Source organism: Micromys minutus (assembly GCF_963924665.1).
Source record: "Micromys minutus genome assembly, chromosome: 2".
Taxonomy (NCBI): Eukaryota; Metazoa; Chordata; class Mammalia; order Rodentia; family Muridae; genus Micromys; species Micromys minutus.
This window is the reverse complement of record NC_137971.1, coordinates 70,007,461-70,033,893: the sequence shown is the minus strand read 5'-3', so window position 1 is coordinate 70,033,893 and position 26,433 is coordinate 70,007,461. Positions and strand designations below refer to the sequence as shown.

Sequence of the window (26,433 nt, the reverse complement as noted above, 5' to 3'; positions counted from 1 at the left end):
TTTACTATAGAGAATGTGTAAACTCCACCAACAGACAGGCTTTCAGATCATATACCTCAGCTAAGAAACAGACCAGATAAAACCACAGCACCTCAGGGGCGCATGTGGAAGCAGAACAGAGAACCTAGGGTCTCCTATTAATTCAGACACTCAAGAGCATAGCAGAATGTAAAACAGGGCCAGTTCTCACTATTTCCTAATGAAATACTCAACATGTCTTCAGTTTTAATTACTAATGTCAGAAATTAGTGAAAGCCCAGCCCACTGAGTAAGTGGCTCAAAGCTTCTGTGGGGTACAAAGTGCAGATGTGACAGGCTGTTTAGGAGGAGCTAGCTTCACTTCTTAAGTCCCAAAGTGGCCAAAATTTTTAGTTATCAGAGCAAATCCCCTGTCCCTGAGATCCTGCCATCAACGCATTTCAGATGCTTCCAAATAGCAACTAACACTGGAACGTGGAGATGGGCCCCTTTATTACCTGAGAGAACTGGGCTCAGATAATTTAAAGCTTATTTAGACTTCAGGTGTAATATGCACACAAAGAAACAAACTGGCATAGACTGGAAACATAATTCTAAAGAAGTCACTGCTGCTGCATTAATTCTTAGACTTAGAAATCTGTGCTGGGTCAGTCAATCAGCGTGAATGCTAAGAGTGCATTTTAAATGATGTCAATTGGCAGGTCTTGTCCCTTGTAAATGAGACCCATTAGGAATATAAAGTTAATACTCAAGGTGAGTGGAAAATAATTGGGTTTGTCCGCTCATAAGCCTTCATATTATTATCTTACTGCTGGAACAAGATGTTGGATGATCTGATATAGGTGTTCTGTGAAGGTGCTGTTCTGTGGGCAACCACTCAGGTTAACTGTAAATTTTCCTAGTGGAAGTACATCTCTTCTTGTATACCTAGGAGAAGAGAAAGAACACACAAAACCAAGGGTAAGAGACAAGATGCTGTCATTACAAAGTTTGCAGAAGCAGGGAGATGGCTTAGTAGTTAGAACACTGGCTGCTCTTCCAGAGGATCAAGGTTCAAATCCCAGACCCACAGAATAGCTCACAACCATTTATAAGTCCAGTTCTAGGGAGAAGAACATGCCCTCTTCTGGCTTTCACAGGCACCGCATGCACAGATAATGCAGACAAAATAGCCATATGTATAAAGTAAAAATAAACTTATTTTTTCTTAGAACGTTTTTTATCCATCCGAACAGCAGTTAAATAATGGCCACTGAGGTACAGGTAGAGCGCCCCTTATCCAAAATACTGAACCTTGAAGTGCTTCCCACTTTACCACATTTGCAGACTTTACTGGCTAGGTGTGTCTGATATGAGCTGGTAGTCACTGCCTCACAATCTCACTTCAACAGTATGTCTATGGCTCAGGCAATGCAGACTTCCCAGAATCCCATGCTTTTCCATTAGGGATGTCTAGTCAAGCAACAGCAGAGCTTTGATGTGAACCCAGGCATTGCACACTATCTTTGATGTCACCATGGGAAAGAAAGATAAGAAACTATAACAGAATTTACTTAAAAAAAAAGTACAAAATCCTAAAGTTTTGGAAAACGGTTACAGTATGTCACAAATTTGTAATGAAAGCTTTGGAGAAGGCTGAATGTAGTGGCATGCTCTTAATCCTAGCACTCAGGAAACAGAAGGATCTCCAGGGAGTTACAGGCCAGCCTGGTCTACATAGAACATTCCAGGCCAGAACTACATAGCAATACCCTATCTCAAAGAAAAAAGGGGGGAAAAAAGAAGGTATTGATAGGCTAACTAAATATTAAGTGTAAAAAGCGGGTACAGATGTGTGCTTCAACCACAACTGACTGGCCCACACTACTAAACACAACACATGGACATAAACCAACCAATATGCTCAAGCATTAGATGTGAGAGCAGACAAATATTTTTCCTGTTTCTTTCTTTTTTTTTTTAAGAAAAAAACCAAAAACCTGCCAGGTAGTAGTGCACGCACCTTTAATTTCAGCACTCAGGAGGCAGAGGCAGGTGGACCTCTGAGTTCAGGAAAAGCCTGGTCTACAGAATGAGTTCCAAGACGGCCAGGGAACCCAAATAAAACAAAACCCCAAATGAACCCCAAGACCCCAGTATGGTGGAGTTAAAGACTAGGCAGTAGCTGGGTGGTGACTGTGCTCACCTTTAATTCCAGCACTCAGGAAGCAGAGGCAGGAGGATCTCTGTGAGTGTGAAGTTAGCCTGGTCTACAAAGCTAAGGATAACCAAGGCTAAACAAAGAAACCCTATCTCAAAAACTCTAAAACCCAGCCAAAAAAAGGGCTGAAGCATGAAAGATAATATACAAATTAAATGTATACAAAGACAGACTTCATTGTTTTTATAAGCTGAGCCTGGAGAAGCATGCATACACACATACATACATACGTACATACAAACAGGTATAGGGATGAGACTTGGAGATAAAACACATCTGAAATATGCACAAGACCCTAGATTTAACCTCCATTACCACAAAATAAAAATGAATGGCTCAGCTTACTCATCATCCATGTCCTATCTGAAGGATGGAAACAAAATGCTTTATGTGAAACTATGTAAAGTGGAAAGAGAAATCTGTATTTGGTGCAAAATTTGTAAAAATCCACTTAAAGATAAAGCTGATCTCCTAAAAGACACAAACAAACATCACAGTTGTTCCCTTCCTTATCTTACACCCCAGTTCCCAGGAAGAGCTCAGACTTACACTGTAGAGATGAGATGCAATATAAGGTATTCAGCAGCCAAACTGTCTCCCAAGAGTGCGTGAGTGAGGAATCCAAGCAGCTCTGCTCTGACTGGAGACAACTCAGACATGAAATTGGACACGACTGCAGAAGGAGGAATGGCAAATTAGAGTGCACGCCAGCTCAGCACCAGCATCTCGGCTGAGAGGATGGGACAAGATGGCTCAGAGGATAAAGGCACTCGCCACCAAGTCTGGTGTCCTAAGCTTGATCCCCAGGACCCGTGCAGCAGCAGGAGTGAGTCTTTTCAGTTTTTCTTTCACCTCACATGTGTGCCTGACACACACATAGTCTACTCTTCTGGTGGGGGACCCTCCAGAAATACCAGAGACCTGGGAAGTAAGAGACTCTCAGGATGCAAAGTGAGGGACCTTAGATGAAATGCCCTACAGTGGGAGAGGGAACTTGTAGAGCCCACCTCTAGCAGAAAGACATCAAGTGAGAATGGGATTGCCATCCCACAGTCAAAATCTAACTCATAATTGTTCCTGTCTGAAAGAACTGCAGGTATGGAAATGGAGAAGAGCCCGAGGAAGAGGAAATTCAGCAACAGGCCCAAAATGGGATCCAGCTCAAGGGGAGGCCCCAAAGCCTGACACCATTACTGAGGCTGTGGTGTGCTCACAAAAAAGGGCCTATCATGACTGTTCTTGAAAGACCCAACAAACAGCTGAAAGAGTCAAATGCAGATGTTTATGCTCAACAATGGATAGAAGCCGCTGACTCCCATGGTTGGGGAAAAGCTGTAAGAACTGAATAGGACCTGCAGGGTCAACTAACCTGGACCCCCAGGATCTCAGACACTGAGCCACCAACCAGGCAGCATACACCAGCTGATATGAGGCCCTCAATACATACACAGCAGAGGACTGCCAGGTCGAGGTTCAGTCAGAGAAGATGCCCCAGGGAGTGGGGAGGTCTGGTAGGGTGAGGGGCAGGGCGGGGACATCCTCATGGAGACAGGGGGTGGAGGAGAGAGGTGTGGGGTGTGGAACAGTCAGAGGGTGGATGGGGCGAGGGATAAAATCTGGAGTGTAAAAATAAAAATTAAATAAAATTTAAAAAATTAAGAAGTGATACAAGTGTGATTAACAAAACAACTTATACCCTTTGCTGTTATTGTTGTTATTTGTTGTTGTCTTAATGACAAGAATAGAAGAGGAAATGAGACAAAGCCACAGACATGACTAGAAAATTCCTTCTGCTGAGCAGGGTCTGCAAGGCCCCAACACTTACACTGACAGGTTCTACTCTCCTCCTTGTTAAGGCAGGTGGGTAACAATGGGTTGATGTGCTGCAACTTCTGGGCCAAAATCACATGAATTCTTGGCACTAATGAAGCTGGAGGGCTATGCACTCTCTGCTCTTCGGACATGTCTGTGCACTCCATGGGGTCCTGCAGTGCAGAGGCATCCCTGGGGAGAAAGGGTTATGTTGGTTTAGGGATCAATTAGCAAAGGTGTAAAAATAACATACACTCTGTAGACAGACTCAGAATCTACTCGAGAGATAGCAGGGTGTGGTCCCTCACTCACAACTGCCAGGCCAGTGTATCCGAGGTTTATTCTACTGCCCAAAACTGAGGTGTCTGACTCACTGCCGTGGTTGGCACCATGTAATGACAGGATGTCACTCACAAGACCACTTCAAAGCAGATGCTCCTTGCATTCTCAGCACATGACAACACTGGGACCTTTTTCTCCAAAATCCAAAAAGTCTTTATTATTTCGTGGAGACCACTCATCACTTTGATCTTGCTCATCGTCTTTGCTAAATTTTATTCTGATGTGATGCTCCACCTCTTAGAAAGTGTGAGCAAATAATTAGAAGGGTGTGAACATTCATGCTCACCAATCAACTCAAACACGATACTCATTCTGGAACCACTGCAAAAATGACTGAAATGTGCAGTCTTCACTCTGCTATGTACAAAGGCCCACACTGCACAAACTGTCAGATCTCACAAGACAAGTTTACAAATCCACTCCAAATCTGCCCCCATCAGTGCCCTTCCCCTCTGAACCAAGAGGCCTCAGTAATCAAATAATTTACACAGAAAGCTATTGGTTGTGTGGCACACACCTTACACCTCTAAGATCCTAGCATTAGGGAGGCAGAGGCCAGACTGGTCTACAGAGTGAAGTTCAGGTTTGCCACGGCTACACTGTGAGACCCTGTCTTGAAAACAACAAGAAAATATTTATCAACAGTTTCGTGTTGCTATCCCCCCCCCCCCCCCCCCCCGTCAGACAGGGTCTCACTATGCAATCCTAACTATCCTAGAATTCACTATGTAGAATCAGGCTGGCCTTGAACTCAAGAAGTCGGCCTGCCTATGCCTCTGGGAGCTGATATTTAAGACTCATGCAACTATGCCTGGCTTTTTCTAGTATTTTTAAGTATGAAAATAGTAAGTTCTTGCTATGTATGTAGAAAGCTGATGGTCACGTGGTGTTCAACAAGTCTGCCGTATGTGTGCTGGTGACAGTCCTTCCTTCCCTTTGGCAAAAGGAAAGATGGAACAAGGTCTACGTTAGGTAATAAAAAAAAAAAAAAGTCCCAAAACAACACATATACATAATCCCTTGTTAAAGCAAATAAGGGGTGGTGATGAATATACACATAGCTAGCAATGTATAAACACAGGAGGGACAGCCAGAGACGAGGAAGCTGACTCCCAGCAGGAAGAGAACAAAAGTGCTGTGGAACACACAAGGCAGTTCTTGGGCTCTTCTGGAATAGCATAGTTGTGGTTCTGTACTGATGCAGAAAAACTGGGAAGTGAAACGTAACCAAACAAATAAACCTACACAATATGAACACCAGAATCAAAAGGGGCCACTGTGGAGGACAGCACTCTGAATACAAAGCCTGGCTCTAAAACAATGGGGTACTGGATGCTGGTAATCCTGTAATCCTAGCATTCTGCAGGCAGAGGCAGGAGCACTGACATAAGTCTGAGGCCAGCCTGATGCACATAGTAACACGCTGTCTGAAAACACTGGGAGCGTCTAATGATGAGTCTCTTTCTGTGGTGGCACTGCTTGCCAATTCTCTAAGTCCCTCTGTGTGCACCGTAGAAATGAGCAAAACACACTGAGGACGATGGGCGGACTACAGGAGGAAGAAATCACAATGACAGCTTGTGCTGAATGAGTGTGAACTCAGGGCTTTTCTTGAGATGATCTTCCTACATTATGTACCCCAGGCTGGCCTAGAATGCAATTCTTTCTGCCTCAACTGTCTACGTGCTTGAGATTACGTGCATGCATCATCATGCACAGAAAATCCATAGTTTCTTATAGAAAATATAGAAATATAGTTTCAAACTTTAATATGGAGAATGTAGGACGGAGGGAGAAGGGCATCAAAGAGGGAATACTCTTAAACTTATGGGCTCAGGAAAAGACTTTCTGTACCGGACCCCATAGGAGGCATTGAGACCAACAACTGACAAATGGGATCACACAGTTTTGTGGAAGAAGCAGAGAAGAACAGAGGTCCAGAGAGACCTGGAGGAATGCCTTCAGGGGATGATGGAACTGGGTTTTTCTTCTTTGTCTTTCATAGCCTCGCCACTAGATGTGTATCTGCCTCCCAGCCGCATGTCCCACTATGATATGCTGCTTCCATACAGAGCAAGGACCAGTGCGTGTGACAGAGCTCACGCTGACTCACTCTCTCTGTGAGTGGATGAGCTCAGGTATAAGGACAGAATGCTAACCGTCTTCTAACTGTCCATCATTAGAATCAAAAATGACCCAGTCAGTAAGTATTTACTCTTGACCAGAAGAACTCGAGCTCCTTGAAAAACTAGACAATAATAAGCTGCTATATGCAAAGTCCAAGTTGCTTACTGTGACAGAAATAAATACTGAAAATCAGGAGGTCAGCTTAAGGACCTACAGCTTGCTCATGGTGGCTTCTGCTAGTTAAATGTGGGAAAATCTGAGTCTCAAACAATACACTGATCTTGAATGATGTGTACCACCACCACGTCCTCTACACACACAGCAGTAATGACAAGCACATGGGGCCTGGGTGGTCAGTCGTAACTGGTAAATCTAAAGGCAAGAGAGGAAGTTCTTTATGACTATCTGCCACTGTTCTAAAATTATATCTAATAAAAAAGTAACAAAAGAAAAACCTACCAAACAGACTCACCTTTCTTCATTATTCAGTATGCTCAGGACAGGATCCACAGAGAGCACACCATACAACTCAAGAACATCGTTAACTTTGAAGCAATCCCAATCTTCATAGACCTGATGAGAACACAGAACCTGGTCAACCCCGAATGACATACCAAGAGCAGCCATGTCCTCGCTAGCCAGACAACTCAATCAGCAAGCATGTAAACAACCACACTCCCACAGAGACTGGCGGAGAGTCAAAAGCTAAACCAGAGCCAGGTATGTCTACAGGGTCTACCTGGCTGGTCTGATACTTCCTGTGTGGCCCACACTGACCTTGGATTCAAAGCAATCCTCAGGCCTCTGCCTCCCAAGTGTTAAGACTGCTGGTATAAGGCACTATAATCAGCTTAACTTATTTTCCTTGCATCGGAGTCACACTACCGTAGCTCAGGCTAGCCTTGGATTCTTAATCTTCTTATCTCAGCCTCTAGAATGGTAGGATTATGGGCATGTGATGCCACATTCAATCTTATACAAATGAGAATTGGGTTTTGAAAAGAAATATAGAACAGCAGAAATAAAATATGAAGTTAGAAACGATATAGAAAGAAGTAACGTGAATTTAAAAGTTGTTCCACTTCTGAATATGATCTTTCCCCTTCTGGTTTTGTGAAACAGGGTGTGTGCCCTAGTTTTATGTTAATTGGAGACAAGTTAGAGTCACCAGTGAAGAGTGAGCCTTAAGTGGAAAATTTTCTCCTAAGACTGGGCTGCAGGCAAATTTGTAGATCATTTTCTTAATTAGTGATTGATGTAGGAGGACACAGCCTATTGTAGGTTGGGCTATCCCTGGGCTGGTGGTCCTAGGTTCAGTAAGAAAGGAGACTGAGCAAGCCTTGAGGACTAAGCCAGTAAACAGCACCTGTCTGCATCAGCTTCTTGCCTCCAGGTTCCTGCCCCACTTTAAGTTCCTATCCCAACTTCCTCTGATGATGAACTAATGAGGAAGTGTAAGCTAAATAAACCCTTTCCACCCCGACTTACTTCTGGTAATGGTGTTTCATCAAAGCAATAGTAATAGTAACGTTAATTAAGACTCAGGGTCTCACTATGTAGCTCAGGCTGGGTCTGAATTCTCTACCCTCTGCTTCTATTCCCTGAGCACTTGGAAAACAGGCATATGTCACCACACTAAGCTCCAGACTAGCCAATTCTTTAAGAATGTTGTAACCAAAATAAGGAGCCCTAGAAGATGGTTACAGCCCAACTACTGGAATGTTAACGTTATTCACAATGCAAATGAACTTGCAAGTGTGCATGAGGATTCTGAGGTAGTGACACCCTGAATGATCTAAGTGGGGATAAATGTCAAAGAGAACCTTTTCTGATGAAAATGTGACTGTAAAACAATATGGTCAGAAAGTTGCAGTATTCAAGATGAAGAAGCCGCAAGCCAAGGAATGCAGGCAGCCTCTTAAAGCTGGACGAGGCAAGACCAAAGAAACCATATCCTGTCCTCCCTACCATTTCTCCAGAGCCTCTGGAAGTCAGCACAACCTCAGATGCCCTGGTGCTCATGTCAGACTTAGGGCCTAAACCTGCAAAATACCTTATTGTTTTAAGTACCTAAATCTGGAACGACTTGCTATTGTGGCAAAATAAAATCCAGGCAAATGCTGAGGGTTTGCTGATGCTTTATTTCTGAGATAGTAACATCTGTGGACAGAGCTAGGAAAGGCTGTACCTTAACGAGGCAGGCAGGGCCCTTTTCTCCTGGCAGAGGAAAGTTCAGATCAAATGGGGAAGAGAGGTTCAAGGAGTTCGGCTGCTGCCCAGAGGAAGCTTCGGTTTCTAAGCGTTTTGGCTCTCCGCACCAGTGAAGGCCCCCGAGGCCTCCTAGATTAAACAGTATTGCATGCAGTCACTTCTAAGCCCAAAGAAAAGAACACTGCAAAAGAGCTGTTCAGGTTTGACATAAATCATGTTTATAAGTTTGAAAGGCCAATGTCCAGTTAATAATATTATTTGACTTATACCAGCACAAAGGTGGATATGTACCTAAAATATTTAATTCCTTAATTATGAAACAGACTACTCCATCAGACATAATGGAGGCATTTTCTTTCTCTTTGTTTTGAGACTGGGTCTCACTCTGTATACAAGCTAGCACTGAACTCTAGGTCATCCTTGTCTCTGTCCTCTCAGTGTTAGGATTTCACATGTTAAGTCATGATGCCCAACACAGTAAGTACCTTAAAAAGTTAATTTAATCATACCCAGCTATGACACTTATGAACGATATCAACGGTCAGGACGATACAATAGCCCTAAGGATTCTGTAGTGACACACATACCTTAGCAGTAACCAGTAACTCTAATTGGACTTAAGGCTCACTCAGCAAGAGGCAGACCATGTCTGGTGCTGGAAACATAACTAAGTACTCAGTGTTGGTGAAGTCATGGTTATTGGAGGAGACTCTATAAAGCACTAATTTACTAAACATCATAGTCCTAACAACAGTCTTTGAGTCGTCCTCACACAGGTAAGTTCAGTCTCAACCTTCATCTAGGAAACCTTTGCAGCAGATGAAGACCACTAGAGAAAGCCACACCCATCAGTCTGAACTTGAGCCTGGCGTTGGGGGAAGGGCCCTCTATCCAAGCAGGAAGCACAGGGAGGTGGGCAATCTCTGAGCTGGAGGCCAGCCTGGACTACAAAGTAAAAGAATCAGCTGTATTCAAGAAAAAAAATTACAAATTCATCCTACAGTTCTGCATTTTTTTCCTTTGCTATTTCTGACCTTGCAAAGTTCTACAAAAATACCATGATTCCTAAAAGAAAGCAAGAAAGGATGTTTTCAGGTAAGTCATTTTTAGGGTAAAGTATGATTTACATGCTTATTGGTCAAGAGTCAGAACAATGATTATTAATTATGAAGACAGAAAAAGATCTTTTTTCCAGATGACCACTTGAGACTAAAAGCATCCATCTGAGCAGCTTTCCAAAGAGTACTCACTGTAAAAATGTTCAAAAGTGTCTACAATGCGCCCATCCCAGCTGCTGGCGTTGGGATCAGAGTCTTACACACTCGAGGCCAAAGTTCTACTACTGAGCTTTTCACCAGCGCCATCCGGTTGTGATGAGCATGAAGTAAGGCTATCATGCCATGCCAGCTCCCAGATCCAGAACAACCCTAGAAACAAGCCTCGATGTCAGGAGGAAGCTGAGGGTGCACACTACCTGCTTGCCGGGCACCTGAATGTTGGTCTTTCTGTTTATTGGGATGTAGGTCCATCTCTTCATCATCTTCATAACTCCTCTTGTGCCTACTGGGAGTATAGGAAGTTGAGGGACTGACTCGAGCTTGGTTTGCATTGACATAGGCGTTAAATGAAAGGTTAAGAAAAAAATCACCTTGAACCAAATCATCTAAATTAGGCTAATTACAGGGCTATAAATATCACCAATCTGACAATTCAGTTAAGAGAAAGTATTTTTTAAATATATTTATTTATTTTTATTTTATATTGATGTGAAAGTAAATCTAGGTCCTCTGCAACAGCAAACAGAGGACTGAGTTGTCTCTTTAGCATCTACGATATTTTTGAAAGAAGGCTAGACTTCCAGTTTTGGTCATTGTCTTAGTTTTTTTTTTTTTTTTTTTTTTTTTTTTTTTAAGATTTTTGTATTTATATGAGCATACTGCTGCTGTCTTCAAAAATACCAATAGAGGGCATCAGATCCCATTACAGATGGTTGTGAGCCACCATGTGGTTGCTGGGAATTGAACACAGGACCTCTGGAAGAGCAGTCAGTGCTCCTAACTGCTGAGTCATCTCTCCAGCTCTTAGTTTGGGTTTTATTGCTGTGAACAGACACCATGATCAAGGCAACAAGAAAAACATTCAATTAGGGCTGGCTTACAGTTTCAGAGGTTTAGTCCATTATCATCAAGGCAGAAACATGGCAGTGTGCAGGCAGACATGGCACAGGAGGACCTGAGAGTTCTACATCTTGATCCAAAGGCTGAAGACTATTCCACACTGGGCAGAACTTGAGCATGGCAGATCTCAAAGCTTGCCCCGAAAGTGACACTCTCCCTCCAGCAAGACAACACCTATTCCAACAGGGCCATACTTCCTACTTGTGCTATTCCTTATGGTCCAAGCAATCAAATGCATGAGTCTATGGAGGCCATAGCTGTTCAATCAGTTATGAGAGTACGAGGTTTTATTCCATGCCCCACCTCCACAAAACAACACAGTTGAAGCAAATGTCTGTAGGCACAGAGAACAGTGAGGAAAAGGTTATGATCTTTGAATAAGGAGACATCCTTTTGGGTGCAAGAGGACCCTTTAGACTGTAGCAAATGTGAATAGAGACCGATCTCTTGCTGGATGGAGAAAATAAAGCCTGTCTAGCTCAGGGCTACAGAAGCTGCAATTTGCAAAAGAATATCTAGAAGGAAGAACCAGGTGTAGACAGAAAATAACAACCCAAGTTCTGTTATTCCTCCAGCCTAGCAGAGAACTTAAAAGGAGACTGTGCATGCAAGCATCACACATGCATTGGAAGAACAGCCCAGGCATGAGAGATAAACATAGCTCACTTTGTTTTAGGGGGCATGCCTTTGGGAACAGGAGTAATTATATAATCTTGATAAATTTTCAAACCACTCCTTGATAAGAGCAACCTAATCCAACATACCAATTGCCAAAACCAAATTCAACACTTCTGAAGACGGGAAATTTAATTCTTCACTACAATGTTGCTTTTCAGCAGATAATAAGACAGTTAAGGGAAGAAACAGAAAATTTGACCTATTATCAGATTTTAAAAATCAACACAAACTCTGAGATAACAAACTCTGGAATTAATGAGTAGGAATTTAAAACACAAAGGTAACTCACACTATTACAGACAGAGCTGAAGATGTGGCTCAGCTGGAAGAATGGTTGCCTTGAATGCATAAACCCCGAGTTTATCCCTGGCAGCATGAACCAGGTGTGGTGGCGCATGCCTGTGATCCCAGTACTCTGGACGTGGAGGTAGGATGATCAGAAATTCAAGCCAAATTCAAACCACCCCAGGCTAGGTTTCACTGTCTCAAAAACAGAAAGAAGATGAGGGAATAGCTGAGGAATACTCACAGAGAAACAGAAACATTGAAAGAGCCAGATGGACAACTAGATCTGAATATAAAAGATAGTAAACAAAGAAAACAACAAAGACCCACACTATCTCCGCTGATCCCACTCCCACCCCAAATACACACACACCCACACCCAAACCCACACACACACACACCCACCCCCACACACACACACCCACACACACCCACACACATTAGAGCGTACTAGAGAGGTTTGTCAGTAGATCAGGGTTGGAGAAAGGAAACTCAGTAAAATTGAACACAGGTCAACACTAACCATCCAAGTAAAACAAAATGAGGGAGAAAACACCAAACAACAAGGAGACAAAACTCAAAGCAGGAGATTGCCCAGCCTGGCTTCGAAAGGCCTGGGCTTAAGTTTTAGCAACAGGATTTAAAAAGCAAACAAGCAACAGAAAAGCAAAAATGAGCATAGCCTAGGCTACCAAAAGAAAAGATCAACTTACGCTATAATTATGTGTGACACTCCGGTAAAGGGCTGGGAAGACAGCTCAGTCAATAAAGTGTTTGCCTCCCAAGAGTTTGCATTAATAAACAACAAACCCCAGCTGGGCACACATGCACTCACATATTTTACATACTGAGAATGGGACAGAAAAAAAATTGATGAAACAACTAAAATTGTTTCTGAAAAAAATATCCACAAATGGAAGGTTCAACAAAACCAAATTAAGGAAAGTACATTTCAAAAGAAAAGGGCAGGGGGGCACCCCTATACCCTAAATCCATACCCAGGCACACCACAATAAAAGGCTGAAAGCAAAGGAAAAAAAGAGTATTTTAGAAGTAGCGAGAAGAGTACAAAAGACGTATTCTAAGAGGAATAAGTGATCGCTAACCTTTCATCCGAGGAGAACGGAGGCTGAGACAATGGCACTGTATCATTACCACACTAAAAGAGGAAGGCATGTCAGTCACCAAGTCACATCGAGTGAAAATGTCATTCAAAAATGAAGCTGAAAAGAGACTTTCAGTTGAACTTTCATGAAGGAATTCGCCACCCTAAGACCTGTTCTTTTAAAAAAGGGGGAAGAAAGGTATCTAAGGGAAATCATTTCATATAATCACTAAGAACAAAGAGAAGTAGAGCTGGTGACTATGCTCACAAGTATGAATGATGTGGAGAAGACGAGTGACAGTCAAAATGCAAAGGGGCCAGAGCAATAGCTCAGCAGTCAAGAGCCAGAGGAACAACTCACAACCACCGGCCACACCAGGTCCAGGGCAGCCAAAGCCCCTCTTCTAGATAATTCTGAAAGTAAGGAAACAAACAAACAAACAGATGAATTGATTGACTGGTTTAAGCAGAGCTAGACCAATAGCTGGCTCACTGGTTAAGGGCCTTGGATCCATCCCCAGCACCCAGAGAGGTAATGACAGCCTAACTCCAACTCCAGTCCGCCCCAGGGGATCTAATACTCTGCTCTCTGCTCTACCCACCAAGGGTATCAGATACCCTTGGCACACAGGCACACATTCTGTCAAAACCAACAACATATACAGAAATAAATACAAATAACACAGGCTCTATCTATAGTTTACACAGAAATGAAATACATGATGCCAGGAACAGGAAGACATGAGGGAGACAATCAGATCAAAGAGATTAACAGGAAGGACGGAAACAACGTTAGAGAGGACTGTATTTATTCTAACTGCCAATATGAGAAAATGTGAAACCAATAACTGAGTGTCTCACTCAAAAACACAGAAACACCACACTCAAGATGCAGGTCAGGGGCAGAGTGCTTACCTAGCATGCAAAAGGGCCTGAGTTCAACCCTCAGCTCTGTAAAGAGGAAAAGGCAGAGAAGCTAAATGCAGACAAAGTAAAATAAAGGAAGCAGAGAACAGCAGCCAGGCACATGACAAAGTCCTGGCAACAAGACAGAAAAACAAAGTAGCATCTCCAAGGACAAAAGAAGCAAAGCTGAGAGCCCACCCCACTGAAGGAGACGGAACACTATGAAAAGGGCTAAAGGCAAAGTTGAGGTACTTGTCATCCCCGCACCTGGAGGAGGTTCGGACCTGAAGCTGCATGAGCTGCATGAGACCTCACACAAAATACAACCACTACCAAAACCAAATCAAACCAGCACCTCCCACGACTCAAGCTTTAACCGACTGAAACAAGTATTCAAAGACTCATGACTGGAGCTGGACAGGTGGCTCAGTGGTTAGGAACACTGACTATTCTTGTAGAGGATCCAGGTTCTATTCCCTGCACCCACATAACCACTGTAACTCCAGTTCAAAAGGATGTGAAACTCGTTTCAGCTTCCCCATGAGCTCCTATGAGCATGTAGTGCCATGAAAACACACACACACACCCCACACACACTTTAAAATCTAGTCTTTAAAAAATTAGAATGTGGGGCTGGATATGGGTCAGTGGTCAAGAGAACTAACTGGCTGCTGTTCCAGAGGACCTGTGTTCAACTCCCAGAACCCACATGGCAGCTCACATCTGTTTGTAATTCCAGTTCTAGGGCTTCTGAGTCTCTCACACGGACATGTAGGCAAAACACCAATGCACATAAAAAAATTATATATAAAAAATTCTAATTTGAAACTGTACTTATTTATTATTGTGATAATACTTACCTATAAACCGATCTCAGCCTATTTTAACAATATTTCATTACAGGGATATATTATAATTTAGGTATTGCTCTGTGATTAATATGTCTTACTAAAGAAACTTTGTATATGAATACATTTTTTCCAACTAGTATCTCCAAGGTAAAAAGGTAAAGACTACAAATCTAAAATCTAAATTTTGATCCTTTAAATAAAACAAAAACAAAAACCAAACAAACAAACAGAATCATGCAGTAAATAGTAAGGCTCAGACGAAGGATATCTCTTTGACCCATGAAGACTCCCCAGGCACTGGGACGCAGTAGAAGGTCTGTCTTTCTGAAGTGGTAGACCGTGGAGAGTTTAAGTCAAGTTCTTGTTGCGGCTGTATATGATATACAGGAAAACGTTTTTAAATTTTTGTTAAAAAACACTTTCACACTATAAAAGCACAATAAATGTTACCTCAAGTTAATGTAAATAAGCAATTAAGTAAAGAAGCATGTCCTTATGTAGCTCTGGCTAAAATGAAACTTGTGATCTTCCCTCAGACTCCCAAATACTAGGATGCATTGTAAGGCACATGCTACCACTATGACACACTCTGCTTCCCAAACTACCTCTTTTCCTTTTCTTCCTTCCTTCCTTCCTCTTCTTTCTTTCTGTGTGTCTCACCCCGTAGCTCTAACGTTTGGCAATCCTCCTGCATCAGCCTCCCAAAGTCTGGGATCATAAGAATAAGCCACTCCATTCAGCTTTCCTACCTTTACTTCCTATGTGCACGTGGGGAGGGGGTGTAAGTGCACACTAAAGCTTACATATGGAAGTGTAAGGACATCCTCAGGAGCTGGTGCTCTCCTTCTACCAAGTGGGCTTGGTGGCAATTGCTTTAATCCACTAAGTCACCTCCTCATCTGTCCCCAAGCTACTTGAAAAAACAACAAAGCCCTGCAGTGGTGGCACATACCTTTAACCCTAGCACACTGGAGGCAGAGACAGGCGGTCACTAACTTTGGGGTCAGCCTGGTCTACATAGTGAGTTCCAGAATAGCTAGGGTTACACAGAAAAACCCTGTCTCAAAACAAACAAACAAACAAAAAACAAAACAAAACAACCAATCAACCAAACAAACAAGTCCTTCATGTTAACACACACATACTCTCTCACACACACACACTCACACACACACAAAATCACCAACTTCATTATATCATTTTCATACACGTAGCATGCACTTTATTCATACTTAAGCTGGAAACTGATTTTTTTTTGTTCTGTTTTTGAAACAAGATCTGATGTATACCAGGCTGGCCTCAAACTCACTATGTACTAAGGACGACCTCAAAAGTCCGATCCACGTCCCATGTGCTGAGATTGAACCCAGTGCTTCACGCACGCTAGGCAAGCATGATCTATCCTCCACCTTTAAACTGTATCCCTTGCCTATTTCTCCCCCCAGGGGCAAGGTACCTTTCATTGGAATGGGGCTTTCATTTAAGTATTTTTGGTTTTGCTTTTTTGAGACAGGGTTTCTCTGTGTAGTCCTGCTTGTGTTGCAATTCAGTTTAAATCAGGCTGGCCTCAAATTCTGCCTGGCTCTGCCTCCCAAGTGCTGGGATTAAAGGCATGTACCACCACCCTGCTCAAGATTTTTATTTTTGTAATGGCAGACACACAAACTCTCTGAGTCCATGGCAGTGTTTTGTTAAGATTACCAACTTGTAATTTATGCTACTGTACTCGGAGGAGGAAACCTTAAAGAGTAATATAGTCACTAATACATTATAACTTCTTAAGGAAGCACTGATAGACACGGCAAAGGTCTGAAGCATGTGTGAGATTGGGGAATCCATCTTTACATGAGCCCACTACTCTAAAACATTGTCAGAATTTACACTCTTCCCAGTTAAATCTGACGTTTTGTTCCATGAACCCACTACACTGGAGCACTCCTTCATCTGGGAATGACTCTTCCGGACTGCGTAAGTGTAGCTGGTATTAATAGGGTTTTCAATCAACTCTCAGGATATTTGAGTAAGATTAAAAAAAAAAAAAAAAAAAAAAAAAAAAAAAAAGAGTAAAAAGCCCCAACGGTGGGAGCGAAGGTTCCAGGTGCATAAAGCAGAGCTAAACCCAGAAAAGAGACCAGCAGAGCCTCACTTTCATACTGACCTGCCTGGCTAACCCCACCTATAGTTCTCACTTTCCTCCCCAAAATGGGCAATTTAAGTCTGTGTTTCAATAGAAAACACTTGAAAACCACAAAGCAAATGACAGGAGACATTATTAGCTATCTGGTCTACTTAGACATGCTAATGGTCTTTTTTGTTGTTAAAATAAAAATAAGCTTTTTACAGGCCCAGCTAAGATTCCACATGCTAAACAGGTATCAAAGTGAAGTCTTTTCCCCCTATTATCAGAAAAGCAGTGCAAGGAAAGAAACAGAAGGTGGATAGTTTATAGAGTTCCTTTACAAATGTCTTCTAGTAAGAGTGGCCACCCTTTACAGCTACCTGACCCCAATGCTCTGTGCTGTCCCTGTTACCAATACGCACAAGAGTGCTCTCATTACTTTTCTGCCAATGAAAATTTTGTTTTAAAACCCATATGTAAAGCCAAATGTAACCCCAGCGCCTGGTAGGTAGAAGCAGGACAGATGCAAGTCCATGTCAGGCCAGTCAGGCTGCACAGTAGACCCCACTCAAAGAGGGCAGCATATTCTTAAGTTGGAGGTAGTGTTCAATGGTAAATATGCTTTTTAAATCTCTGATACCCACTCCCAACAAGATTCCCTAGAAAAACAGGGTGAGATTTAACTGTATTTAATTGAAGGAAGTGATAAGGTAGTTAGTTCAGTGGGTGAAGGCACTTTCTGTCCATCCTAATAACCTGAGTTTGAGCCCTAGGAGCCACATGATCTCCGTGGGGTATGCCTTCTGCCTTACAAAATAAGAAGCAAATGTTTAAGTATATCTAACTGAGAAAGTTCTAAGTTTAACTGTACTTTTAGTCACAGATACTAAGGAAGAATCCTGTCATTTATAATCTTGCCAGAAATCTTTGAAAGATAAATAAGAAAATTATGTCAGAATAAAAATTTAAAGACAAAAAAAATTCTGCCTGATTTTTTTAGAACTCAGTCACATATAAGACAAGTATATTGAAAACGAACCAAAGAAAGACAAATTCTGGGCTCAGCAGTTAAGAGCACTGACTGCTCTTCCAGAGGTCCTGAGTTCAAATTCCAGCAACCACATGATGGCTCACAACCATCTGTAATAAGATCTGATGCCCTCTTCTGGTGTGTCTGAAGACAGCTACAGTGTACTTATATATAATAAATAAATTTAAAAGAAAAAGACAAATTCTCTTTTTAGGTGGAAAAATTATGCTAAAAAAAAAGCCTCAAATACAGTAAAGGATACATACCCCACATTCGGCTACATCTCTGTATTTTCCAAAATGAAGAACCTATGACCAAAATAAAAGGCAAAGTATTGTATAAATGTGATTAATACAAATTATTGATAGCACTGCTCAAGGAGAATGCAATACATACTCGTGCTTTTGTGTTCTGGTTAACCGTCTCATAAACTCCCATGTAAAACTCAGGGTCAAACATATCCTGAATCATGCAACGAAACTTGACAAAGCTGTTGGGCTTCAGATAATGAAGGGGGACTTCATTCAACGACGGGACCTGCAGAGAAAACAAGCAGGCAAGTCAGCAAAGCTGTTGTCTGTAGGATGCTAAACAGGCGCATCCTAAGCTGTATGCTCACTGCTCAGCAGAACATCTGCCGGGGAAAGGAGAACTTTCTTCTGCATTCTTCCACGTTCATGTGACGCTGGATTATAGCTGGATGCTTTTCCTTCTCAAACATCCAGAATATGTGTAACACTTCCCTGCCTGCCTTCTTTTGGTTCAGTTTTGTTTTGTTTTCTTGTTTTGTCTGTTTGTTTTCTTTCTTTAAAGATTTATGTATGTACATGTACATACGTATGTATATGAATACTCTGTATACCAGAGAGGTCATTAGATCTCATAGATGGTTGTGAACAACCAGGTAGTTGTTGGGAATTGAACTTAAGACCTCTGAAAGAGCAGTCAGTGTTCTTAACCACTGAGCCATCTCTCCAGCCCCCCTGTTTCCTTTGTTTTGAGACAGTCTCATTTTGTAGCTCAGCATGAATTCACTAGCAGCCTAGGCTAGCCCCAAGCTCCTCATGATCCTGTGTCAGCCTCCAAAGCCCCCATATTGTAAAGGTCAACTATCACAAGAGACTACTGAACCCTTGCAGTCAACAGAAAAGCATATGCTTTGATGAGTTCCTCTAAACATTCACATGTCAATTCTTTTAGGAAGGAACAAAGCAAAGGTGACAATCACTCTTAGAATCACAATTTACTCTTCAGAACAGTCATTTGCTGCCATCTAGAGGCACAACACAGAAGCATCAGACCAAAGCCCCTTTGTTTTCACAGACTTGGAAGAGTTGTATGCACCCAAGTCTCTATTTCTAGTCATGTGGGTGGTGGGGTGGTTTACTCTGCTGAGAGAAACTATAGCCAGCCAACTCATATAACAGCAATTAGCTCACCCATTTAGGAGCATTATTTTCCTTCAGCTTTTCCTTGAAGTATTCAATAACTTTCTTCTCCCAGTCAGGGTTAACTCCATTTTGTGCTGAAAGAGAAATATGGTCATCAAAGCACAACACAGGTCAACAGATTATGTTTAGTCAGTAATATGTAAGCTGGATAGTTAATTCACAGTAAACAGGCAACTGGACAGTCACAGGCATTCAAGGAGCTTTGCTGCTGGGTGCTGGGGACCACAAACCCAAGTTGCTGGCTCCTTAGCTCTGTGGCATTAACTGAGAGCCAACACCTGTGGAATAGTATGTGGCTCACTAGACAGAGCAGCGAAAGCTGCAGCACATAGGGCGCTTAGCTGGAAATACTTTATACATAGTGAAACACGGTGATATGGGAAGTGGAGACTTTCAATCACATCTGTTTACTTGTTTAGTATGTGTATGTGCAGAGGCCAGAGAACAACTTTCAGGAGTTGGCTCTTGGGGATCTAACTCAGGTCAGTCACCAGGCCTGTCAGGAGGATTGGAAGTTCAGGGGTCTTCAGCTATATAAAAGCCTGAGCTACATGAGCCATCTCAAAATAAATAAATAAATAAATAAAAATAAAAACAAAACAGAAACCAAAGTTTAAATTGTAGTTCTGTCCTTCAATACCAACCACACTGCCATGTAACTGATCCTCTAGCCTTCTAGTGCTACATATAGACAGCATGTCTGTCACTATCAGAGGCTTACCACCCAAAGTGCAGTCAGTTCTCCACCACACATACAGTATTATCTTGCCCTCACAATAAGAAAGAACCTGCAGGAGTGACTTACAGGAGATGAAAAGGAGACCAAAGAGGGAGTAACCCACAGAAAACAGATTCTTGTGAACTAAACCAGTTTATCACATGGCTACCCTAAGCAGATGGCAAATAAGGGGGAAATTGTTCCTAATTATGATGCAGCTGAGCCTGTCAGGAACACCCACAAAACCCTGCTTTAGCAGAGCGTTCAATCATTTTCCCTTAACTGGTCCAAGCTTGATGGTCGTCACTACAGGATCCACGTAATGGAAGGAGAGAACTGATCCCCCAATTTGTCTTCTGACTTCCACATGTGCACCACCCAAATTCATATAAATTAATTCAATTATTTTTAAAAATGAAGAACAAAACAGTGCTGGTGCCACACTTAAGGTTTTGTTCTTAGATCTACAGCCAAATGAATTAGTTTCTATGTAAAGTATGAAGTTTAGGTTGAGATTTCTATTTACTGTATGTAAATGTTTAGTTATGTTTCAAAAAACTTTCTTTACCACTGAATTATCTTGTGTCCTTTGATTAAATAAAAAAAGAAAGAAAGAAAAGTTAAGAGTAACAGCAAAGATTTTACTAAGGAAGATTTGACCACACAGAAGGGATAAATAGTTCCATTTAGTATGGGAACTAAACTAGGCCAGTACATAAAGACATGGGAGAGGCTGGAGGGAAGACAAATTAGATAGTCTGCGATTATGGCACAAAGAATGCCCTAGCAGGGTTTACCTCCCATAACTGAGTTCAAAACTAGCAACCTTAAAACAAGAAAATCATCTAGAAGGGAGGCTGAGAAGAAAATGTGTGACAAGCTAGGCGTCAAGTTAGATATGGAGGCATCTGAGTTCCAGAGCAACCCAGACCACACCCAAAAACCCATGACAAACCAAGTCTGAGTGATAGGAAAGTAGTTCAATTTGTTGATTATGTGCTCGTGTGTGTGTGTGCTCGTGTGTGTGTGTGTGTGTGTGTGTGTACACACCACCTAGGGTATTGTCAAGCATTGTCCACTGATTATTTTGGAAAGGATCTCTCACAGACCTCTAACAACTACAGGGATTTGTCTATATTTCCACCTCCCTAGTGCTGGGATTAAGGGCATGCACTCCAGGCTGAACTTTTATATGTAAACTCTGGGGACTGAACTCAGGGCAACATGCTTGCAAGCCATGCATTTTACTAACTGAGCTGTTTCCCCGTCTGGTAGCCAGACTCTTTAAAGCTCAGAAAAGACAAGGAATTAGATTTGTTCTTAGAACCTCCAGATAAGGATACAAATCCTGAGGACAACTTGATTTTTATTCCAGTGATACTTACATGTCCCATTCTGGCCTCTAGAACTGTAAAGTAATGAATCTACATTGTTTCAAGCCACTGTGTCTGTGTAAGTTACTGCTGGAACTGGAAGCTAAGTAAATTGCTGAATATATGTATCCAAATCTTCTGTTCTATCTGTCCAGTTAGTCCACAGTGGTATTACCTCCTTATTCCTGGTTATGGGTAATTTGTCTTTTTTCTTTGCTAGTCTAGCTAGGGGTTTATCAGTTTTGCTAATTAAAAAAAAAAAGATTAGGGATTTAGATGAGTGGTTCGATCCCCAATCAAACCCCCTACAGAAAGACAAACAAACAGACAGACAGACAGATAGACAGACAGACAGACATACACACACACCTAAACACACTCAGAAAAAGCAAAGGGGGCTGCACACAAAGCTCAGTTGGTAGTGTCTGATGAGGACCTGGCTCATCTGCATAACCCAGGTATAGTGGTGCATGCTTACACCCAGGAGATGGAGGCAGGAGGATCAGAAAGTTCAAGTTCATGGCCACTGAGCAGAGATGCCTGCTACCACAGGAGGAGGAAGAGAACCTAGCCCCAAAGGCTGTCCTCTGACCACCACATGCACACTACCCAAAATGTGTAGCAACTTCCTGCAACATAATACATAGAAAATTGTAAGAAAGTTTAAAACCACTTTCTCAAACTAGCAAGTTCTAAGGCAGCCTGTACTACATAAATTGATTTGCTGTTTTCTTGTTTTCAATCCTTAATTTCTGTTCTCCCCTCATTATTTCCTTTTCTTTTCTGTGTGACTTGGAATTTAGTTTTCATTTCTGATTCCATACATGGACACAATGCTTGAAGCCTTCTTTTCAAATATACATACAGCATGGTCTCTGGTTATGTGTGGAGGATGTTCTTACATTTCTATTTGTGTGTAGCTAGGAACAATTTTAGTTCCATGGAGACTTCTTTTTGATCTACTGACTGTTTTAAGTGTTCTACAAGTCTAAATTTTTCTGTCATCTTTTGGATTTTTGATCCCTTCTTAATAGACAGAACACACACAATGATTTCCCTTCTTTGAAGTCTGTTGATACTTGTTCATGTCAGAATGATTTATCTTGGCCCAAGTTCCACGTGTGCATGGACAGTGCATGTTCTGGGGCGGGGAGAACATACTAAAAGAGCCTGGGCAGCTGGCACTCTCAGAGCTTCGAGAGCTCCACTGATTTTCCAACTTCTCAAAGCAGCATCGAGCCCTGCAAATACGGCTGCACACTTGTCCACACCCTCCAGCTCGCCATCGTCTGGAAGTGGTCTGAAGCTCTGCAGCTGTGCACCTATGTCATATCTTCTTATGAAAAGACCTACAGCAAAGCTATGTATCTCTTATTTTCTTCTCGGGACAGCTTTAAAAACTATTTTAAAACATGGGGCTGTCCAGGTAATGGTGGCACACACCTTTAATCCCAGCACTTGGGAGGCAGAGGCAGGTAGTTCTCCAGGTTGGAGGCCAGCCTGGTCTACAGAGTGAATTCCAGCCAAGGCAACACCAAGAAACCCCATCTCAACAAACAAGCAAACAACACACACAATATTTACACCATTCTTTGCATCCATCACCTATGTCCTGTTATCCCTCTCAGCCAACTTTCTTTCAAATTCATGACTTTTTATTCTTCATGTATCATTGTTAGAGATATATGTTGATAGATATACATAAGTACAACCTATTGAGTCCAGTTACCATTGCTTATGCCTATTATTTTTAGGGCTGACCACCTGGGATTGGTGTAGAGAAATTTCTTGTGTTCTGAATGGATTCAACACCTGTTAGTTAAAGCCGACTGACCTGTAGCTGAGGCAGCAAATAGAAGGTGGACAGAGAGGATTCTGGGGGCCCAGGAACTTAGAGGAGGTCAGAAGCATGGGATCTGAGCAGAGATAAGCAGCCATGTGGCAGAACTTAGATTATGATAAGAGAGATATTAAGTTATTATCAAATCGGGGAACAGCAAAGCTTATGGCCAAGGTATTTGCAAATATATTTGAGTCTCAGAGTCATTATTCTTGAAGTCTGGGGTCAGGAGGACTAACTTGACTTTTACAGATTGGGGAAAGGGAAATTCTCCCTTTCTTAGTAGTGAAAACAGACCCTTCTTAAGTGAGTATGACAGATTCCCAAAATGTCTATGTTTCAGCTTAAACTTGATAGAAATCAGATGTATCATTATGCTCACTGACCATAAGGAATGTGTAGGAAAAGAAAAACAGAAAGAAAATCCTAAAACCACAATTCCCTTATTAATTCACCTTTAGGAATCTGAGGATATTCCTAAATTTTCTCTGATGGATTACAGATTAATCTGTGTAAATTAGTGTTTGTGGAATACTAAAGTGGGGTTTAGAGAAAAAATAACTTTGAACATGTCTATCAAATACCAAGAAAAAACAGACATAGACTAGTATACTAATCAACACATGCAGTTAGAAAACTAATAAAACTAAGGGCAAACATCAAGGAATGGAAAACGCTAATACCAATACAAATGACTAATATGAAAATATACAAACTCCTGGGAGGGACAGTCCACACTCATAATCCTAGTACCTAAGAGGTGGAGACAGAAGGAAAAGGAGAGAGAGAGAGAGAGAGAGAGAGAGAGAGAGAGAGAGAGAGAGAGAGAGAGAAAATGAGAATATGAAAATAAGACAAAGGGGAGAGAGAGAGAGAGAGAGAGAGAGAGAGAGAGAGAGAGAGAGAGAATATGAAAATAAGACAAAGCTTTCTAGGAAGCCATTCAAAAGGGAAAACACTGCAAAAAAAATCATGTATGTTGGGGACATGGCTCTGGTGGAAGAGTGCTTGCCTAGCATTCGTGACGTCCTGGGTTTGGTTCCCAGTGCTTCAGAAAACAAGGTGTGATGGTACACACCTGTAATCAGAGCAGTAGGCAGAGAGGAGGATAACATTCAAGGTCACTCTTGGTTATTAACCAGTTCAAGACAAGTTCAAGCTACATGATAGCCAGACTCAAAACAAAAACAAAACAACAACAAACCCCCAAGAATAGTACTGGTAAAAGAACAGATAGATGAAACAAAATAAACAGCCTGTAAATTTATCAACATCGATGTAGCCAACTGAACTTTCAAAGGAGCAAAACCAATGTAAATATACAATGGAGAAAGAACTGCAAGAAACAGTATCAGAATAAACAAGTAACACTGCAAAAGTTACAACTTAGAACCAAACCTCAAATCTGTCACACAATTAACTTAAAATAGATTACAGAGCTAAACAAACAAAAGTAACATTATAAAACTCAGAGCACCACACAGAAGAAAATCTAGATGTTTGGCTAAAACTGTTTAAATAAAACACAATACACACTCCACAAAAAACAAACAAACAAAAAAACCCCCAATAAGCTAGACTTAAACCCCCCCTCTCTGAAAATACAGACAGAATACTAATCACACACTACATGCAGATGAGTAAGTGTCCAAACTGATCTTATCGAGAACAAACCTTGGCCAAATAAAGGCTTAAACCTTTAATTGCATCTCTAGGAGACAGAGGCAGGAACTCTGTGAGTTTCAGAACAGACCGTGCTACACAGAGAAACCCTGCCTAGAAAAACCAAGCCAAAAAACTCACAAGGAAAACCAAACCAAACCTAACCTAACAAATCAAAAAACCCAAAAGGCAGCCCTGGGATGCAGATCAGCATAGTGTGCTTGAACTTGGCAATAGGAGTTGTTAACACTGCGACTTCCATTCACTGCTGTGGAATGGAATGCAGAGCAGAAGCCAGTCAGGCAGTTTGTCACTAAGCTAAATACATTCCTATCACACTGCCCTAACAACGCATACTGTGGACTTCGGATGATGACAGGTTAATGCCTGTTTATTTTAAAAATATATACATTTGGGGCAAGGCCTTGTGAACAGAGGTCATAGGACAACTTTTTAAATAACCATTTATGTTATTTTAAACAAAGATGTGGTACCTGAAAATACATTCATATACCATTTGGGAGCTGACAGAGGTCAGAAGAGGGCATTAGACAGTTACAGTTACCATGTAGTTACTGTGAATCTAGTCTGGGTCCAGAGGACAGCTCTGTACCTCATTCTCCGTTAGACATGGGTTCTAGAGATCAAATTCTGGTCAGCAAGTCAGCAAGCACACTGAGCCACCTCAGCTCAATGAGGATTTCTTAACTGTGACAAACATACTTCTCTGGGACAAAACGTTACCATTTGGAGAAAGTGGAGATGTTACATTAAAAAATCTTCACCTTTCACTCAATTTTCCTGGTTGCTCAAAAAATAGAAAAGCAACAAAAATTAAAATGGATATAAAAGCCTCAAATGATTGTAAAACCAAAACTCTCACTATGTAGCCCAGGCTAGCCTTGAAATTGAGTCTTCCTGCTTCCATCTCAAGTGGATTCCAGGTATACACGTATGAAGCCATAGGACAATTGGTGCCATTTTTTTTTTTTTTGACAGCTGACTTTTGAAACAGGTTCCTGCTGACCCAGAGTTCACCAAGTAACCCAGGACCCGAATTCAAATACAAGAACACACATAAAAGCTATGTATAGCTACAGGAGCCTATAATCCCAGCAGTGGGGTTGGGGACAGGCAGATTCTAGGAACTGGTTAGCTAACCCACCCTAGCCAAAGCTGCCAAACTTTGGGTCTAGTGAGAGACCCTACCTCAAGAGAGCAAGACAGAGAGTGACTTGATTGAGCAGGATACCCAACGTCATCCTTAGATGTCTGTTCTATGTGTATACATAGTCAGTCAGTCAGTAAGACATAGAGACAGACAGACAGACACACACACACACACACACACACACACACACACACACCATCCTCAACAATAAAACAGAAAAAAGTCATAGCAGTCAAGACTACTACAGTTCTGGTATGAAGAGTGATCATACAGACCACTGAGTGAAATGGAATAAAACCACAGTTTACCATCAACTGCTTTTCAACAAATGTGCCAAAGCTATAAGGAAAAGAAAGTCTCAACATATTAAACTGGGAAAGCTTGACAGATATATGC

General features: G+C 41.8%; 1 protein-coding gene across 1 annotated transcript in view; it reads right to left on the bottom strand.

Moving 5' to 3' along the window:
* MCMBP (minichromosome maintenance complex binding protein) overlaps nucleotides 1-26,433 on the bottom strand; it is a 39,794-nt gene that overhangs the window by 7,078 nt on the left and 6,283 nt on the right. Inside the window, exons 2-11 of the mRNA XM_080913536.1 lie at nucleotides 19,262-19,347; nucleotides 18,219-18,359; nucleotides 18,089-18,130; nucleotides 14,942-15,043; nucleotides 10,146-10,290; nucleotides 8,649-8,800; nucleotides 6,933-7,033; nucleotides 4,005-4,183; nucleotides 2,729-2,852; nucleotides 789-906 (exon numbers count right to left, since the gene is read on the bottom strand). Of these exons, the coding sequence (XP_080769662.1) occupies nucleotides 789-906; nucleotides 2,729-2,852; nucleotides 4,005-4,183; nucleotides 6,933-7,033; nucleotides 8,649-8,800; nucleotides 10,146-10,290; nucleotides 14,942-15,043; nucleotides 18,089-18,130; nucleotides 18,219-18,359; nucleotides 19,262-19,347 (1,190 nt within the window). The remainder of the gene's footprint in view (nucleotides 1-788; nucleotides 907-2,728; nucleotides 2,853-4,004; nucleotides 4,184-6,932; nucleotides 7,034-8,648; nucleotides 8,801-10,145; nucleotides 10,291-14,941; nucleotides 15,044-18,088; nucleotides 18,131-18,218; nucleotides 18,360-19,261; nucleotides 19,348-26,433) is intronic.